Source organism: Tasmannia lanceolata, unplaced genomic scaffold (assembly GCF_043159265.1).
Source record: "Tasmannia lanceolata isolate RefF3 unplaced genomic scaffold, GAP_Taslan_0.1 ptg000007l, whole genome shotgun sequence".
NCBI classification, from domain to species: Eukaryota; Viridiplantae; Streptophyta; class Magnoliopsida; order Canellales; family Winteraceae; genus Tasmannia; species Tasmannia lanceolata.
In genome coordinates this window covers 18,335,237-18,355,863 of record NW_027518684.1, presented here as the reverse complement: position 1 = coordinate 18,355,863, position 20,627 = coordinate 18,335,237, and the positions used below count along the sequence as shown (strand labels likewise).

General features: G+C 37.5%; 1 protein-coding gene across 9 annotated transcripts; it reads left to right on the top strand.

The window, feature by feature from the left end:
- The first annotated feature begins 1,725 nt into the window (after positions 1-1,725).
- LOC143882170 (splicing factor U2af large subunit B-like) lies at positions 1,726-19,434 on the top strand. 9 transcript variants are annotated; one of them, XM_077385619.1, is made up of 18 exons: positions 1,732-2,088; positions 3,955-4,124; positions 4,436-4,549; positions 8,378-8,445; positions 9,034-9,104; positions 9,216-9,260; positions 9,344-9,403; positions 10,683-10,737; positions 10,846-10,958; positions 11,358-11,473; positions 12,689-12,787; positions 12,947-13,022; positions 13,381-13,469; positions 14,419-14,485; positions 14,631-14,729; positions 18,143-18,224; positions 18,420-18,487; positions 19,132-19,434. In XM_077385619.1, exons 1-18 carry the CDS (start codon positions 1,966-1,968, stop codon positions 19,264-19,266), a joined length of 1,650 nt encoding a protein of 549 aa, XP_077241734.1. In that variant the 5' UTR covers positions 1,732-1,965; the 3' UTR covers positions 19,267-19,434. The 9 variants fall into 9 exon arrangements, 8 of the variants coding, with proteins under 8 accessions (XP_077241737.1, XP_077241736.1, XP_077241735.1 ...); XM_077385618.1 differs by having other exon boundaries at positions 1,733-2,088; positions 10,683-10,743; XR_013252123.1 differs by lacking the exon at positions 19,132-19,434 and having other exon boundaries at positions 1,728-2,088; positions 10,683-10,743; positions 14,582-14,729; positions 18,420-18,476.
- Positions 19,435-20,627: the final 1,193 nt, after the last annotated feature.

Here is a 20,627-nt window from a genome sequence, read left to right as displayed (position 1 = left end):
AGCAAGAGATTTTATATGCTATTTTTCCAAAAGTAGTGTTGGGCCTGTGATGATCCAAACCATTCATCTGATGAGTCACAACTTAAATATGTTGTATGCTGCATATCTGAGGGTTAGGATCATCCTATGGAGATGATTTACAGTTACAACTTATTTAAGTTGTGACCCAACTAGGGGTGTAAATGGATATTCAGAAATTCGATTACCGTCCGCATCCGAATCCGTTTAAAGCGAATATTATCCGAATCCGTTTCAAGCGGATATTATCCGAATCCGTTTATGAGATATCCGGCTCTTAGCGAATGCAAATCTGGTAAATGGTATATCCGATCTGTTTAACAGCCGAATCCGAGAAGTAAATCATTTTTATTTATTATTAATAATATCATTAATATTTATTTTTAGTAATGACACACTATCTTTTGTTTCTATAAGAAAAGTGAATATTCTTTTTAGAAAAAATAAAATAAAAACAAAAATAACCCAAACCCATTCCATCAAAATAACCCAAATCCATTCCATCATATACAAAAAAAAGGAAAAACCCAAAGACCACTACCAACACTATCATCCATCCCCATCCCCATCGCCTCCCTCTTTCTCTCTCTGCCTTTGTTTTAAAAGGAAGAAGAGGATCTCATATATTTTAGGGTTTGAGAGTTAATTTTGTGAAGAGAATGTAGAGGTCTAGTTTTAGGGTTTGAAAAATTCATTTGAGTAAGTAGGAGAAAAAAAAATAAAGTGCTGCAATAAAATGTTCGAATTTACCGGATAAACGGATACGGATAATATCCGAATTCGAACAATATCCGACGGATACGAATCCGGTAATAGATATTAAATATCCGTCGAATCCGAATCCGAATTCGGATAGTGTATACTGCAATCGAATTCGGATATAGCCATATCCGCTCCGAATTCGATCCGTTTACACCCCTAGACCCAACAAATGAACGGTTTGGACCATCCTATGAAGTATGAAGTAGGCCCATAGTACTTTTTGAAAAATGTCGGCTTTATGCACACAATTGATTAGTGGTATAAGTAGCTAATAGGGAGGGGATAAACATTTGATTTACCTAGAATTTACCTCGTAGAATTGTAATAAGTAGTGTTTGGTTACAAACCTCGTAGAGAGAGTGGGAAGAGATTGACAAAGCATCATTTTCCAAGCCAAAATTCACTTGTTTGAGAAATTAGCTTGGAAGTTACAAGAAGGGGACATGGATGGCATGTCACCGGATATGCAAGAATTGCTGTGAAACTTGTCCGGTAGTCTCTAGTGATTTCAATACTACATTGGCAACCAAACAAGAGATTTTGCTGCCATGGAACCCAAATGCAAAGTAAAACTCCTAAACTTTCCTGGCTTTTGTGCAACCGAACACACCTAAGTGTGCCAAGTATACCGTGGAGAATTTAGGGGAGCAACTCGGGTCCAATTCAACCCGAAAAAAATCAGGTTTGGGTTGAGTTAGTTAGGGTTGGGAAAAAGGATTCCTCTGGCTGGGTCGGCCTCAACCCGCCCCCTACAGTGGAGATGGTTACAATGGTGCGACATAAAAAACCATGCACTTACTTATGGGCATTCTGGATGCAAGAAAAATTTATCCTGGAAAATTCTGTCAATGGAAAATAAGTTTTCCAATGTTTTGCTAACTCACTTGCATGGATATTTTTTTCCAAATTTGAAAACTCTCCCTGTATTCTAGGGAAATTGAAACCCTACTAGACCATGGAATTATTGCCCCCAGCGGATTCATTTTTCCTCCCCACAATTCATTTTTCCCTTAATCCAAATAGCCCTTGGGAAAATCTTGGTAGATATGGCCATATAGGAACTTATTCAATCATACCTTTTCCACTATCCCCTCTCTCACCTTCGTTTTTTTTTCTTTTTCTCTCATACATGCTTGAGTAAAAGAGAACTAGGGTTAGGGTTAGGGTTTCCGATCGGACACTGTGATGTCTAGCTACGAAGGCAACGGTGGAGATGGGTACAGTTCGTGGGGTCCCTCCGCTCAAAATAACGTCGGAGGATCTTCTCCCTATGACGCCTTTGAAGATCATCGAGACTCTCAGCATCAGGTCCTTTACATTGAAATTCCCATCTTTTTTCTCTTATAGATGTGTTTTGTTTCTTCTCCCTTTGGTTGATTTTGAGTTTTCTCTTCTTTTTTTTTTGCTCTCTCTCTACATCTTTATGTGATTTTCATATATCGGCATGCGATTATCCTTAATTCCGCAATTCATAAGACATGTGACTTTGATGTGGGAAACACACATGATCTCTAATATTATCTACAATTCGAACTAATTTCCAGCGATTTGGGTTTTTCTTAGATGTAATTAATGAAGTTCTCTATATCACCAACAACATTGGAGAAAGATACTCAGAGATCACCCTGTTTAGCTCATATGAGATGACCCATAGTGCTTTGTCATTTAGTCTATGATGCTTGGGCTAGGTTTGTGTGACCCCGCTTGCGCCTTCGATTCCATGTAGGACGTGGCATATTGAATCTATGATAAGTACCCATCGGGTGCATAAGGCCCCGTTTGCTTTGGATCTTGTGAACCAATTGTGAGTCCAAAACCGATTATTGGACCCAAAATTGCTGATAGCCACCCAGCGACCAAGACTTGCTAAAAGGAGCCATTTTTGTTAGCTGTTCAACAATATAGAATACTCCTTTTGCATATTTAGAATTTGTATGACGACAAGAATGTTAAGAATGTTAATGGACATTTTTAGAAGTCTAGTTGAGTTCACTTCTGTTCAAAGAAACAGTGGGTTAGTGCACATCATTGGTTTGAAAGCAAATATTGGTGACATTGTTTGCACAATTCAAACAATGAACCCATTTGTCGAGACCATTTAGTGCGTGGAATTTCTGTGAGACAACAGGATGCCATGTTAAATATCATGTCGAGGGTTGGTGAGAATTAGTTGTGTTTTGTTTGTTTTGGAGCTTCAATTCTCCGTGCCTTTTCTCTTTGCTCCTTTCACTACTTATATTTCCCAAGGGAAGGAATTTAATGCTTTGAGTGGAACAGAAGAACATTGATAGCACATGCATGTGCTTTTTCCATTGATGCCTATTTTCTATTCCCACATCTTGCATGCAAAGCTATATCAAGCTTGCATGGATTGCTGTTGAATAGATATTTTACTTTAGGACTGATCCCAATTTGGAATCTCATGATTTCTGTACTGTTAGTAATAGAATAGTGTTTCTCAATATTTTTTGTTGACAGTCCTACTCTTTCTTCCTACTGATTCTACGAGCTTAGGTTCCCCTCAATGTCTCATGATTATTGAACTTGACACATTTGATTACACACTTTGGCCATGTTTGAGTCCTAAAACTCAGAGAACCTGCTTTTGTGATTTTTTGATGCCTTTCATCCTGGACATTGTTGGTGTAGAATGGGGCCCAATCTGTCTCTTCCACTGATGGCATGCACCAGGCACAGTAAGCTGAAAAGATGATGGAGTTGAATATGTCAGTTGAGCAAGGATACTAAGAGAGTTATGACTGTGAGGTGGACATAACGAATCAAAGCCTGTAGGTTGCTGTTGTAGACTCTGCTAGTAGATGATGACCTGGCTATGCCTGGCCAGCGAAAATGGTAGATCTGACTTGTCATGAGCTTCGTAGTCTGAACTTTGAACTGAAGCTAATTCGAACCAAATTAGGAATCAATGAATTCTGGAAAATTATAACTACTGTTTTTGACAAGTTGAATAACATTTTTTGGCTGGTGTAGTGATTTTTTTTTTTCAAAACTTATGGATGCCGATTAACTTGATTACTTTTTTCGCGTTGAGTTTACAAGTTTATTTCTTATTTCTTTGAACTAGCATACTCTCTAATGTTCCTCTTGTCTAATTGGCTTTTGTTTCTCTATTTTACTGGAAAAATTCGTTGATTTAAGTTCAAATTGTTTCAGAACAATTCTCGTGGATCGGAACATGAGAGGTCTAGGACCAGAGAAAGGGATAGGGAAAAAGACCGTGACCGCCATCATAGGGACCACTACAAGGATAGAAGTACGAAGGATGAAAGAGGAAGGGAAAAATCTGATGACCATGATCGACGTCGCAGCCGTGATTATGACAAGTAAGAAAGACGCCATTTTGTGGAGGTTCGATGTGCTGATGGATTGATTTTTTTTTTGTTAGATGTTTATCCATGCTTCACAGGTCAAACAGTTCTTCTTATTGACTTGGGTTGATATAGTGAGTGACTGTTTTCGTTACTTGCTATGTGCTGACACCGGTCATATGGTTGCGTGTGTTAATGCGTTAAGAAGGAATTTCTTTGTTATGCTTCTCTTGGAAATGAAAAAATGCTTTGCTGTGTTCAGTCATTGTTCTCTGAAAATATCAGTATATGGTTGGATTCATTTGTACACATGTATTCCCATACAGGCAGCGCGATTATGATCGTGAGAGAGATAGGAGACATCGACATAGATCACGCTCTCGTTCCAGGGATAAATCTAGAAATCGGTCTAGATCACGCTCCCGTTCTCGTTCGAAAAGGTTCTTAAAACACTTTCTCCTTTTATATTGTCCCTTGACAAATAACGTTGCTTTTTTACATGGGCTCAGGTTATTAGTTGTTTTCTTCACATTTAAGTTATAGTAGATTTTGATGTTCTTTATTAATACATTGCAAACTTGGGATTATTAGTTCAGTCCCTATAGGGCACCACTTTGTGTTGGTGTTTGATTAGCGATGGCAATACAAATGCAATGGTTAACGAATTTGTTTATGCATTATCACATGCTCGACTCAGCTCATGAAATGAAAAGGAGGATTTTGAATGGATTCATTTTTAGTCTGTTTTCAGATTCTCATGTGCAATACCATTGAAAAAAAAGAATCCCATGTGCAATGCCACCGCATGTGCTGCTCATTAATTGCATGTCATTTTATTTGCAAGGGGATTTGTTTGAGTGTTGTGTAGAACATTTTTGTATTGTTTACAGATGCAAAGTTTTAAATTTCAGTTTTGGTGGCCACAGAAATGGAAACGTTTCGGTTTTGATTGAAAATTTTGGTAGAAATCTTGTAAAATCACGGAAACATATGGAAACACGTGCATTTGATAGAATTTAAAGGTGACACTTCAGGAAATGGAAATTTAAAGATTAAACTTCAGGTAATGATAGAATAAGCACAAATACAAACTTAGAAACTATCATATAAGCAAGAGAACGATCCATAATGATTTAAACACATCAAATACCTAGTGGAATGCACTATTGTGCTTGCCTGATATAGTATAAATATTTATAATTTAATACATACTAAATTTCACAGGCAATATATATAAATATTTATACATAATACATGCACCACATTTCACATGCAATTCATATAAATATAATTATGTAATGCATACTGATATAGCAGCATGAGACTTACGATTTTGGTTTATGCTTTTCCGTAGTTTTGGTGGGGATGGAAACCTAAACATTTCAGTCGTTTCTTGCCGGTTTTGGTGGAAATTTAAAACCACAGATCTATATTTGAATGTCTTCTATGGATATTATCCTGTCCTCCTATATATTTGAAATGAAAGTTTAGAGCATAGTTTTAAAACTCCCCCGCATTATCGTGGTCTCCCCCGAGTCCACTCCTTTTCCCTTGGCTGCGTTCTGCATTTTGCCACCGCGTTTTGTCCTACCGATTGAGCCAATGACTATTCCGGATTCCATATTGAATCAATTCCATTCCAGTTCAAAATTAGAGGAATGTTATGGTAAAACTTCGTTTGAAACTATGGGGTAGAAAGTAACATGCGACTTGAAAGACATGATCGGCTGTGATTTATTTCTCCATTTTTCTCTATTTATTAATAGGGGTTAGCATTATTCGGTTAAAACCGAATAACCGAACCGAACCGAATTGGTCGGTTCGGTTCGGTTTTTTTTTTTTTTTTTTTGAAATTCGGTTATTCGGTTTCGGTTTTCTCAACCAAAAAAAAATTGGTTAACCGAATAACTGAAATTATGGATGAAAACCATTTTTTTCCAAAAAAAGTGCTATATGTGCACTCCGTAGGATGATCAAAACCGTCCATTTGATTGATCACAACTTAATTAGGTTGTGCTCAAAAAATCATTTCGATCGGATGATCCTAGCCCTCCGATCCAAACCGAGATTTTGAATTTTCCCTCTTTTTCTCCCACAATTCGGTTATTCGGTTCGGTTTCGGATAATTTTGGTTTGGTTTGGTTTCGGTTACCGAAATTTGGTAACCAAAATTATTTAGGTTACCAAATTTCGGTCTATTCAGTTCGGTTTAAACCGAATAACCACCCCTATTTATTACTAATATTTACTATTTATTTTATATCTAATATCGGTACAAATTGCTTTGGGTCGGTTACCAATGTGAGTAATTGGGGATTACACAATTCAAAATGGGAAGAAGTTGTCAATAATAGATTACCCAGAGAAATGGGTAAAAGAAATTTCCATTCAAGATTTAATAGTTGGTGTCAATAAAAACTCATTTGACGCGTCTGAGTTACGACCTTGGCAATCAAGAAGTCAGCTGTGTCAACCATGTTCTTGGCCGCGTCCGCGCCGAGTCGACAAAGATTTTTCTTGGCCGCATTTTGACCCGCATCCTCGTTTTTAAACACTTGCTTCAAGAGTTATGAAATCTACTTTTGTCAGGTAAGTTAATGACTGATGGGGAATGCATGTAGACGTACTTAGACATCTGACTCGTTAGAATCCTTCCCCCTAACCGGCCACAGAAAAGCCCATAAAATCTCATGCTAAAGCTCTGAAGGAGGCCACAGATGCCAGCCACCGGGCTTGGATTCCCGAGGCTTGAACCGTCGACGTTCAGTGTAAAAAATCCAGGAGGTGGCTGGTACCTCCTGGGACAAGGATGCTTTTCTTCTCTACACCTGCTCATCTGAATTTCCTCTAGGGTCTGTGAATGGAAGACAACGAGAAACCTGTCAAAATAGAGAGAATTGAAGCTCACTGGACAAGCAAAGAGAAGATCTGCATCTGGATGCTATGTGCTCTCTTAGAAAGCCCCGTCAAATCTCTACTATTCCTTTCCTTCTAGACCAGCCAAAGGGAGACAACAAGAAAAATGTTCTGTAGAACTCTACCTAAGGAGCGAAAGTCCACAACCCAAAGTGACCTTTGATATGTTTAGAAAGACCCAACTCAAACCAAATAGACCCAAAAACAAAATACGAAATCTTTCGCGTGAAACTACACTGACGCAAAAGGTGTTTGACAGACCCAACACCAGCAAGACATAATGCACAATGATTAACAATGGTCGTCTCTCTATGGTGAAGATAATCAATAGTGCCGGCCAACAAAATGCATTAGCTCTCTGGGGGCTATGGGATCTCAAAGCGATACAGGTGGGCGAGGGACTCGACTTAGGAACCAACTGAGAATAAAAATAACAGACTAAGAAATTATCCGTTGAAGATCATTTCCAGTTTTTTTTATCAACCTCATGTCTCTTTAAGAACACCGAATTAGTTCCTCCAGACTGGAAAGAAGTGATATATTAGCCTCTCAATCGAAGAAATCTCTTTGCCTCACCATTAACTCTACGAAAGGAGTTAATGTCATTATCGAAGCCCTTATGTGGGGTGTCAGATTATCGTTGGTGCGCCTCTGGAATCCTTTGCTTGTTGAAGGTGATTCCAGTAATGTCATTATGGAAGACCTTATGTGGATTTGTTAGTTTTGTTTATGCTTTTGTTTTCTTGCGCTCGACCATTTCAATGTACAAGCTGTTCTTCTTTAAATAAAGTTTCTGTTGCCATGCCAAAAAAACCAGAATGTACTGAGATCTCATTCCTCATGGGACCGTTCTTTATTTTATATTTTAAATTTTTTACACCTATCAACTTTGTTTCATCCTTGACAAGAGTTTGGAGGTGTCCAAATTTGTCTTAGTATGCAGCTGTTTATTATGGAAGACTCACCCTGTTATTGCTAATCCTTCTGTCATCCTTTTATTGCTAATCTTGTCTTTTAGATTTTCCCCCATTTCTGTAGACTATCATTTTTTTTACAGTTTTAAGATTCGAAATACCATTAAAAAGGTGTTTTAAAATTCAAAATCTTGATAATTTACATTTTGTCTTTAATTTGCGTTTTGTCTATTCTATTCTTTTGGGGAATGGTCTACATGCGCTGCTTTTCTTTTTATAAGTGTGATTTTTTTAATGGCAATTTCTTCCTTTTTGCTTTTCATTTTGTCTTGATGCAAAAAATGAACCATTGGAATGGTGTCTTTGTTTTGTTCTGGATGTTTCTACTATCCCCTTGTTCTTATAATTAACTGGTTGTAAATATATTTATCTCTACAGCAAACGGGCAAGCGGCTTTGACATGGCACCACCTGGTACTGCTGTATTGCCTGGTGCTCCCGTTGCAGGTCTGTACCTGACACCCCCCATCTTATCATATCACTACTGCATTTTATTGTTAGCTAAATCCGGCCTCTGTGCCATAGAACAATGGTATTCCTTTGCCAAGTAGCATTTGCAAAAACTTTAACAGATTATTTTGATTTATTCTATTGTTTATGGAGTATTCTGTTTAATTAGTGGTTTCATACTGAAACTGAGAACCATTGTTGTGTTGTTTTGCTGTTGTGTGTGGTTCTTGTTTGTGTTTGTGTTTATCATTTGGGTAAGAAGGCAATGTTGGGCAACATGACCACTGTAGATTTTATGTTCAACGAGGAACCAATGGACCGATTTGCTGGATCTTGTTCGCCTTCAACCGGCAACTATTGCCTTTGGTAGACGTACAAATATTTCCCTAACATCTGCAATGATGGATTTTATTTCTTATTTATATTTTCAATATCATTTATGTAAGTTGTATTGAGTAGAGGTACACAAAATGCAAAGATTAAGGTGATGAAATAGATGTAGCTGTGTTTTTTGAGTCCTGTTTGCCCATGTTTCAACTTTGTGGTTATCTGATGCTGTATTCCATCTGTACTGTCTGCTTTCAGGGCAAGTGCCCGGAATTCCTCAGACAGTGCCAGGAATGTTTCCAAATATGTTTCCTTTTGGGAACACACAGGTATGCCTAGGAAACCATCTGTGTATGCGTAGGTTGCCAGGCTGTCTACTATAACTTTGATTTTGTATATGTAGTAACGTTTCTAAACTTGTGTTCTAATGCCTGTTTTAGTTTGGGGCTCTTCCTCTGATGCCAGCACAAGCAATGACTCAGCAGGTATATTGTTGACCCATTCATTTTTTTCGTTCTCATTTCTTCGGGGTGTGGTTGATAGATATTTCTATTCCTTTCTCCATTAGGCAACAAGACACGCTCGTCGTGTGTATGTTGGAGGCCTTCCTCCCTTGGCAAATGAGCAGGTTATATTTCGAACTAAGTCTCTCTCTCTGTTTTTTTTATACTTTTCTGGTAGTGTACTCTGACATTATGTCTAGTAAAGCTCGATTCCATTTCCGTATATTTGTAGACTCTAACATTGAAGACATTGTCTGCAAGTCTGCAACATTAAAATGCCATATAAGACCCTATATGATACTGTGCCACTCCTCAACTCCTAGCTAAAGTAAATCCTTGTTTTTTGTAAAGAAAAAAGCCTCTACTTATAGTTTCAAAACTCCCCCGCGCCGTCATTCACTCCTCTGAGTCGACTCCCTTCTGCCCTGACCACGTTCTTGTCTGAGTCCGCGTTTTGCCATACAAAGTTAATCAAAACTCCTTTGAATCTCCCGATTTATGACCGCACCAGCCAAGTACTTAGCTGCGTCAGCCGGTTACTCTACCATGTTGTGCTGTGTCGACTAGGTTTTGGTTTGGCTGCATTTTGACCCGTATCTGTATTTTGAAACACTGGCTATATGTATTACTCACTTGTCATTCCCTTGTAGTATAATTTTTCATTTTTTTTAAAAACTATGCTCAACTTTGACCATGCTATGATTTTTTATGCTAGCGATAAAAGTAGGCCTCACTCCCTTAATATTAGTTCTGCATTTTTTTTTCTCAGGCATTGTTTTAGGATTACAAATGATTAAATGTTTCTTTACTACCATGTGAAAATTTTTATTTACATAATTATTTCCTTGATCAGCATGCATGCCTACTTTTTGTGCTTGATATTCTTCTTCATTTGGACAACTGCGCATACTTATGATATTTCAAAATGAAAAGGAATATTTGAGTTACTTATGTGTTGATCTTGCTGATCATCTATAATATTATATAATAGAACCTTCATTAATTTATGCTCTAATAGCAAACAGTCTAGATATTGGCTTGAGGCGAATCTTGATCTTGTCCTTGTGAGGTTAGCTAGTTTATTCTCCTATCTAATCACTAATAATCTTTGGGGAGGTCTTGGATACATGGAATCATGTTGTTGGTGCTATCCTTTATTTGGAATCGTATATATGTTCTAATCCATTATTTGAGAAATCAAGTAGATCCTCGATCATCCTCAGAGGAAAATGCACATCAGATTTCTTTTGCTTTTGAAGATGGATGTATCTCTTCATTTTTCTTTTGTGATTATGTATTCAAATGGTTAGACCCAGTTTTTTAGTAGATGTCTTCTTTCCTATTTGTTTCAGCCTTTTAAAATACTAATTTTTCTTTTTTCTTTTTTTCCAATCTTTTTAACAGACAATTGCAACATTTTTCAGCCGTGTTATGACTGCTATTGGAGGAAATACTGCTGGTCCTGGTTGGTTTATTCTACTGCTTTGTTGTTTATTGCTTTCTTTTCCGACAATAGCATTTTATTGTCGTAGTGTGGAGAAGTGAATCAAGCTATCTTTGGTTTTAGGTGATGCTGTAGTCAATGTATACATTAATCACGAAAAGAAGTTTGCTTTTGTGGAAATGAGAACGGTTGAAGAAGCAAGTAATGCAATGGCATTGGATGGGATAATGTTTGAGGTATCCCAATGTTCTAGTTCTCCAATTTAGGTTCTGGAATTCCTTTAGCACAGAACTAATTCTTATGCTTCTATTGGACAAAAAAATTTGACAGTTTGGCACATTTATTGAACCTATAGATATAGGTATGGAACATTGAAATTTGAGCCCAAAATTTATGCAAATTGACCTCCTAGGTTTATTAATATCTGGATTTGGGGAGTACCAGTGTCAAAACACCCAATACTGACACCAATCAATATCTACTTAGATCTTCATTTATTGGGCACCATGTTCCTTTGGAAGAGCATATTGCTCCTTATTTCTTTACTAGTTTCCGTCTCATTTGCCCATGGGAAGAGTGAAACTGAGTGAACATTGATGGTGCCATTTTTCTGATATTTCTTTTTATCACTACAGGGAGTGTCAGTGAGGGTTCGAAGGCCTACAGACTACAACCCTTCATTGGCTGCAGCGCTCGGACCCAGCCAACCAAGCCCTTATCTCAACTTAGCTGCTGTCGGTCTCACACCAGGGTAAGTCGGCATGTACTGATGCCAAGGTTTAGAAACTAGAAACTTGCCTTTAATTTGATGAGGGACTGAGTTTGATTTGGCTAGAAACTGGATTTAGTACTGGATTGAGGCTTTTGAGTTGAACGAAGTTATACTACAGTCTTGCTTTTTTACTTCTTGAGCATTTGATTCGTGTTCCCAGTACCCATTCAAGATTTTAAACCTTCACTGTAGTATTTTCAATATTTTAATGAGCTTTTTGGGTTTTGGAATACCGAGTTACCCCTTTAACTAGAGTCAAGTCTTGATTGAACTTAGTCAGGTGTTTTCTTTTCAATATAATACCTCCCTTCCTATTCTTTTGTAATTCTTTTGTTCTTTTAATATGGTTGATGGCTGATGCCATTTGAGTGTTTAAAAATTCGCAGAATCGATTGAAATCTTTGATGATTTGATCTGACTTTTGATCTATTAAGCTCGATTCATACAACATTTTTTTTTAAAAACTCTCTCAGAATTGAAGTCTAAATGATATTAATAAAATTTCTTTTGGTCTCCCTTTGTGGTTTTCTTTGAACTATAGAGAAACAATTTCTTCTTTTTTTTCTGCTTCCTTTGTCTTTGTTGGGTTACTGTTGGATATCTTATCCTTTTTTTTCCCGTAACTTGAGAGGGGACGAAGGGGAAGATAAGTTGGTCGCATGCAATCTCATGCTTTCCTTTCTCATTATTATTCATTTCTTTAATTGATAAAAACGAGGCTTCCTCACATAAAATATTAGGCCTGCCTTCTATTTTTTCCTTGATTGATTAAATCCGAAACCACCTCTTTATAATAAAAAATCAACCATTGCAATCGCATGCTTTCCTTTTTCATCATTATTCTTTTCTTTAATTGATAAAAACGAGGCCTCACATAAAATATTAAGCCTGCCTTCGATTTTGTTCTTTGATTAATTAAATCCAAGACCACCTCTTTATAATAAAAAGTCAACCACCATTTTTTATTTATATTTGTCTTAAGAGTGTTAAACTTTAAACTGCTTGCACCACTATTATTAAAAGTCAAGCCTCAATTATAAAAACTCGATTTTTTTTTTCGAATCCTTTTTTTTTTTGATTGATTAATGGAGATGGACTCTCAGTAAATTCTTATAAACCAAGTTGTTTCACATAGGAGAGTAGGCCATTTAAATGTTTGAATTTCTAAATTTGTGATTCCTACATGGATTACAGTGCCATTGGTGGTGCGGAGGGACCTGACCGTATCTTTGTTGGTGGGTTGCCATACTACTTCTCAGAAGCACAGATAAGGGAGCTGCTAGAGTCCTTTGGGTATTGAATCAACCTGTTGAATGCTGATTTTTCATGTTTTGTTTTGTGTTCCTAAATAGAGGGACATGACTCTTCTTTGTTTATTAATCTTGTTGAACATTTTGTGCTCAATCTTTATTGTCTGCTGTTTCCTGAAGGAATTCTTTTGATAAATTGCAGATCTCTGCGCGGATTTGATCTTGTTAAAGACAGGGACACTGGAAATTCAAAAGGATATGGTTTCTGTGTCTATCAGGTGTGTGCACTTAAGAGGTTTAAAAACTTGAAGCTCCAATTGGACCCAACAGGGGTCAGATTCTGCTTTTAAATAGGTTACATCCTTGATTTTCTTGCTTCAAAAAGCTTTTGCTGCTCTAGTCCGGATATTTTGTTGCTTGGCATACTTGGTTAATTTTTTGGGTTTTGGAAAGATAAAAAGTTTTGAGTTTGTCAAGCCAACACAGGTGGTTGGATAGTCCATTGGAGTTTGAAACACGGTTATAAAGTTCCTATGCTTAACAAGTTGGCATTTCGCTTTGACTATCTTTTTTACACTTCCCTCCTTTATACCTGTCGCCTTATGATAATTGATATTCTATGTTCAAACATTTCAGGATCCAGCTGTGACAGATATTGCTTGTGCGGCGCTTAATGGTTTGAAAATGGGTGATAAGACTCTCACTGTCCGCCGTGCTACCGCCAGGTTGGGGCTCTCTAGAGTAAATATATAGGCAGAAAATGTATAAACTGACATGAGACTCAAATATTACTATGTTCTTTTTTTTTTGAAATGGTCAAATATTGCTTTGTTATCATCTCTGAGTTGGAAAAAGTTCAATTCAAATATAGGATTAATGTCTTATAACTAAGTGACTATGGAAGTTGTCAAAGAAAAAGGGCAATCTTTAGAAAAAGGAAAAAAAATAAAGAAGGCCAAGTACACACTTATAAAGCTCATGTTTGTGCTCCAGTTTTCCTCATTAGCATATGTGACTGCATGTTCAAGTACTAGTTGTCCAGTTGAAACCTGAGCAAAAAGATCTTACACATCCTAAATGTGAAACTTTTTAAAACCTCCTTTAGAAAATTGTTGACTTGCCTGAATGGAGGTGGTTTTGACCGTTTTGAGTCAATGAAAAACCTCTTTTAGCTGCTCGAGTCAGTAACAAAGTCACCGTGTCAATCATTAGCCCGCCCAAGTATGCTCAGTTTTACCTCGGTGAGTTCTTGTCTGTGTGTTAGTTTTTAAACACTGATACACGACTTGGATATTAACATGTGTCAGTGCAAGATAGTCTTGAAGTTTCATATGCATTGACACCTTGAAATAAGGTCTTTGTTATCAATCTAACAAAAATAGTACAACTCTATAGGTTTCTTGTAAATATTGTGGAAAACAATTAAAAATTATGGGTCCATTTGGGCAGTGATAAATCGACCCCCATCTCTCTCTCTCTCTCTCTCTCTCTCTAAGCACTGCCCTATATGAGGGTCGATTTATCACTGCCCGTTCATTTTAGAGCCAACTCTACATGCATCCAGTGTGTCTTTTCCAAAAAGCAGAGCTTTAATGTAGTATCTAGTTTTATCATTCAAAAAAATAAAAATGTAGTATCTATTTTGCCTAATATTTGTTTGGTTCATGTTTACAGCACAGGACAGACGAAACCTGACCAGGAGAATATTTTAGCACAAGCACAACAACATATAGCTTTGCAGGTAATGCACTCAAATGGTTCTTGCCTGACCTGTGGGTTTTTTTTTTTTCCGTTTCTCCTAAACCATTGAATAATTTAAGGTGCCTTGGTGGTGCAGTTTCTCATTTCTCCTGAACAATTTAATAATTTAAGGTGCCTTGGTGCAGAAAATGGTCTTGCAGGCTGGTGGTGCAGCTTTGCCTGGAGTCGGGTTGGTTCCTGGCATGGCCACAGAGAACCCGACTAAGGTTGTCTGTTTGACTGAGGTACTATCCTTCACTTTTATATCTCCTTTTTTTTATGACACAGGGTATCTCCTTTGGACATCATACAAAATTTATTTCCGTAATCATGGTTGAAAAAGGCATAATCTATTATGTAATTCAGGGTTATGTTGCCTAGATATGCGTACGAGAATGACAAGAACGAAATGGAGATACAACAGCATTTTTCAACAGGGAAGTGATATATTCGCCCTCTTTTTTACTTGGGACAGCCAGCTGCAGTGTATCTATGACTGCAGAGGGGCTGATGTACTTCACATGGGAAGGATTCAACGAACCTGATTGTAAAGAAAAGGGGCACATTTATCATTTCCCAGAATTTAGGAGACAGACGGTTAGGGCATCCCATATCATGAGATAATAGATGCGATATGTATAGAGTAAAACGTCATGAAACTTAACCAGATTTATCTTAGAAATTGAGATTAATAATATAATGATTGCGGCATCTATATAACTTATACTCAAACTTATAGCCGAAAATATGTGACACTAAGAAGCAAAACACATGATTGTTAATTTGTAGAGAAGCCATTCAAAATAAAAATAAAAATGGAGAGAATGACATCTTTGAACCATGATAGTTTTTTGACAAAGAAAGCATCTGTGCAATGAGTGTCCAAATCCTATTGTGCTGGTCCTGCTGGACATGGTACATTGGGCCTACACCAGTACCTGGGCATTGTACATTCAAGGTAATATAGTTCAACACATTTGATGCCATGAATGATACATGAGTTGGTTTTGTCACCTAGTAAAATGACATAAATTGTTGAGGCAGTTTAGGTATTTTTTGAAATAAATGAGGGTAATGTAGTTCGGTTTCTTTTTCCCCTAATAAAACTATGGCCAGTTTTGTCATATTTGGAATTTTCAGATTTGGCACTGGTGAAAGTTATCTAGTCAAATCCCAAAGTTATGAAAATTATCAAGAAGGCCCCCATCTTTCACAAATTAACTAAAGCAATTTCACGGGAGAGTGAAAGGAGTTTTATTAACTCTGCAGGGTAATGCGGAATGCTGGCAAGGTAAAAGGGAGTTGACTTGGGGGAGTTCACAATGACACGGGAGAGTTTTAAAACTATGCGTGTGTGAGTACAAAAGCAGTTAAGTCTTATAAAGGAAAATAAAAAAAGGGTCCACAAATAATGGTCTCTACACCTATGAGACTAGAGTTCTGAATTAGACATGTGGAACCCATCCAATTGTTGACTAGATGAGACCGACCATGTGTGGCTTGAATGATGATTTACCGGACTTGTATGTGGGGGGCTTCTGAGTAGGAAGTTTTGGTCAAAGACTCTTTCAGTAGAGAAAATAACAGAGTCAATTGGAGAATTAAGTTTCACATAAACTTTTTTGATAGAGATATTAATAGGGTTGCACCATTGGTTGTCTATCTTAGAGTCGATGTTTATCAAGCAAGCCGAAATAGGAAGTGTTTAGATCTGGACAACTGATGGATCCTTCTCTTTTCATTCTTTCTGCAATCGTCTTGCTCATGCAACATCTTCTTCGTCAGCCCATAGAGCTTGGAGAGCACCAACCCCGCGTAGACCCCAACTCTGCATAAGAGTATGCCCCTTTGCCTAGACGACCTGTCCCAACAACATTATTATAGTGGACCTTCTTCGAAGCCACATGAAGATTTTACTTGATCATTGTGCATTGTGTATCGAGGCAGGTGAGATCGTTGACCATTTATTTATTCTTTGCAAGATGGCTAGAGCCATTTGGGCTTTTGTCCTTTAGTAGTTTGACGCATAGAAGCAGGAAACGTCCCTGGGGAATGGGAAACGCGTTTCCGAAACGGATACGATACGGATATTAAAAAGTTGTGAAACGCCTGTGAAACGTCGGGGAAACGCTTGTGAAACGCACGTGAAACGTATGTGAAACTCGTGTGAAACGTATGTGAAACTCATGTGAAACGTGTTTCCGGAAAAAGAGAAACGCGTTTCCCCTGTTTTTAAGTTAAAGCATCTGTAATTTCTGTGTTTTAGGAAATGAATTTTCTGGAAAAAGTTTCCCTTGCGTTTCCCAAACGTTTCCCTTGCATTTCCCAAGACGTTTCCCTTGCGTTTCCCAAGACGTTTCCCAATGCGTTTCACATGCGTTTCTCTATCGTTTCCCGTTTCACGTTTCCCCTTTGTTTTTTTCCCTGTTTCCGTTTCCCTAACTGGTAACTATGGTTTGACGTTGTGTGGGTCCTCTTTGCTCACATTGATTATTTGTTTGAGGAATGGTCTTTTGCTCCATGGCCCGTGAGGGGTCGGATACTTTGGAACGTTGCTCTTGTGGCTTGTATTTTATTTTTTCTGAATGACAAACATATCTAGTCATAAAAGAAAAGAGGACCCCCACGACCGAGGTGGTCACTACAATTACAAAACAAAAGACAAGCAGAAACAAAAATGCTAAGAGAAACTACAATTACCAGGACATATAGGAGGATGGAAGTGAAAAAATCTCTAATTTGGTTCTGTCTACTCTGAAGCAATCCAACTTATCGGCATCGCTATAGTAGATCTCCTTTTGTGCCGAAATTGAACCAAACGCCCCTAAAGGCGATCTTGAACCTCTTCGATTGTGTTTGCAAACCTCCTTGGGTAGGGATTCCTCTGATCCATCCATCTTATTACATTGAGGAAATCTCCTTCAACAGTCAACTGATCTAAAGCTCTGCTTTCAGTGAATCAGATACCACAATGCTTCCTAGACAGAGGATAATAACACTTGTACCCTTTATGGGAATTGTAATATCCAACAAACAAAGACACATTTCAAAGATTTCCCATAAAACAAAGACACATTTTCCAAAGATTTCCCACTTTTTCTGCCTCGTTGGAGCCCTTTAATGGGACCGGAAAAGGCCCACTCAGTTGAACCGGCCAACGGAAGGGATTTCACCTAAATGATAGTTAATGACATGATCTTCGTGAAGATGTAAACAAGGCCTCTAGAGTTTTTGAAAATACGATCGTTCCTTTGTTTCCAAATTATCCAAATAGTTGCTAGCAAGACCAACCTCTATGAGATTCGTCTTTCCTTTGCTAAGGAACGAAGAACCAACTATCCAATAGCTCAACAACCCGAGAAGGGAAACCCATGAGATCCCAAAACCCATGAGATCCCAAGGGTGTCATGTTGTATGGAAGTTAAGTCACATTCATACTCTCTTTAGATAACAAGGATGTGTTTTTCATTATTGTGCATCAAATCTAAAATTCATGAATTTTTTTATTCCCGAACTTGAATATTACGTTTAACTGGAGTCCAGTTGAGATGTTGATGCTGCATGGTTTTTTCATTTGCACATGCATGTGCATATTTTATCTGGTGTAGTTTTCATTCTTGAATTAATTGCTTTCAATGCAAAATCGAACTATTTTAAGGTGGTAACTGCCGATGAGCTGAGGGATGACGAAGAGTATGATGAAATATTGGAAGATATGAGGGAGGAAGGTGGGAAGTTTGGTAAGTATTTCTCATCCTGAATGCTTACCCATCTTTGTTTTTTGCGTTTCTATGTGAAGCATTGCAGGAAAAATAAGCTAAGCACTTCAAATCTGTACAATGCGGGAACATTGATATGAATAATTGTTATATTTCGAAATTCTCTTCTTGAATGCAATGTGGTCTGATACAATGTTATTTTGATCGATCAACCAGGGCCACTGGTGAATGTCATTATCCCTCGCCCCAGTCCAATTGGGGAGCATACTCTAGGAGTTGGAAAGGTATTTATTTCTGTACCCATGTAAGATTTGGTGCTTGTAGGGATCTTTTTCCAGTCACAGAATTTCATGTACTAATTCACTATTACTCTAGGAGCCCTACATGCCGAGACGTCTGTGCACTTATATGATAATATTGAAAGATATATAGTTACAAAAAAAAAAAACTAATGTTTCTTTCAAACAAACACACACACACACATGCTTTTGTTTGTGCCTGGGAGTTGGTATTTCCCACAGTAACCAGAATGCCTTCTACTACTTTTCACTGATATAATTGCTATGACATGGCTACCAGAGGAAAACCCAACATGCCGACACATTCACGGTTATATTGTATGTTTGAAAGAAATGTTATTACATAAACACATTATTTCACAAGTATAAAATATAGGAAAATGCATCTATACAAATAGAACTATATCAACCCACTTGTGGGGGAACCTTTCCACCAATCTCTTTATTAGAATTTCTTCTTTGGCTTATATTCAAAATAAAGAGAGAGTAGTAACTGGAAAATTACTGAACAAGCTGAGTGGCATTACCAACTCCTTGTGTGATTGATTGTTTTTTTTTTTTTTTGAATGGGCAACACTTTGTATGAATTACCCTTGAGAGTTGATAGAAATCTGGTGGGTTTGTTTCAGGTGTTCTTGGAGTATGCAGATACCGCAGGTTCTGCCAAAGCCAAGGCGGCGCTCAACGGGAGGAGATTTGGTGGTAATGTGGTTACTGCAGTATATTATCCAGAAGAAAAGTTTGCTTGTTTTGAGTACGAATGAGTAACAGTAAGTGAAGGAGGGCATTTTTGTTGTACAGTAACTAAAAATACAATTAGTTGTTGAGCAAATTCTATTTTATTCAGTAATTTTGACCGATTATCTCTTCTTTATAAAAACATGTAGTATTTATTTATTTTATTATTAATTTCACACACTACTTTCTGTTGATCCCTTGAATTTCATCATCTGGGAGAATCACATGATTATTAGCAGAATCAAATCCTGTGCGTCCACCTTTAGTAATGGCCTTTGTCCTTAATTTGTTTGCAATGCTTACTTTGATCAGGCTTCAGAACATGGATTGTGGCATTTAGAATTTGAGAAATGGTATGGTATATGTTGGTAGGGAATTCCGCGGGTAGGCATTGCAGGACTTTTTGCATGAGAAAACAGGCACGCAGGGTAACTTTTCAGCAGATTTTGTCTTATTCATTAAATTCATCCGAGGTGGCTGTTCTCCCATGCAAAAGTCAGCCACGAAATGCCTTTCTGCGAAATTCCCTAGCAACCCCTAATTATAATTGTTTAATATCTAGCTTAATGGCTTTCCAACATGAGAAATCATATGATGGCCGACCGTCAAAATAAATGGTGGAGAGAGACAAATCCAAATCCTTTTTCCCTTATTTTTAATCCAAGGGAAAGCACTGTTTTTGACTTTTCCTTGGTTAAAAAACTAAGGCAACAGGTTTTGTCTCTTTCCGCCCTTTACATTTTGACGGTCGGGCATCGTATAATTTCTCTTAGCAAATAAAATATTTAATGGATTATACTTGTGTTCAAATATTATGCCTCATGTGCTAAGTTTATTGTTTATATGATGATGAAGATTTTAAAAAGTATAGTGAGACCCACCTTGTTCGAAGATCCAAGCCATTCATTTGTATCACCCAGATGTAACAAGGTTGGGCTTATATATCTAAAGGTTAGAATCATCCTATGGAGTTGATTTTTGGCCCAACCTATTTTCATAGATGATATTTCCACCAATTTCCTAGCATTTCCACCCCCTCCTAGTTCCCTTATCCTAAGGCTTCGTTTGGATTATAGGAAATTCCTGGAAAAGTTTGGCAAAGAAAAAACTTTTCCAGACCTTCCTGCCTTTCCACAAGAACTGTTTTTTCCTGAAGTCCAAACCATAGAAACGCATTTTATTGGTTTGCCGCTTATTACTCGGTTTAAAACTTTTAAGAGTAAAAAAACTTCCATTTTTTTAGGAAAACGTTTTAAATACGTTTAAAACTCATTTTAAATGTATAAACATGTATTTTTTTTGCTAACTTTCCAACTTTACCCCCAATTTATTTTGTAAGTGTCAAAATTTTAAAAGAATATTTTTTTGTGTCTCCGTTTTTTACTAC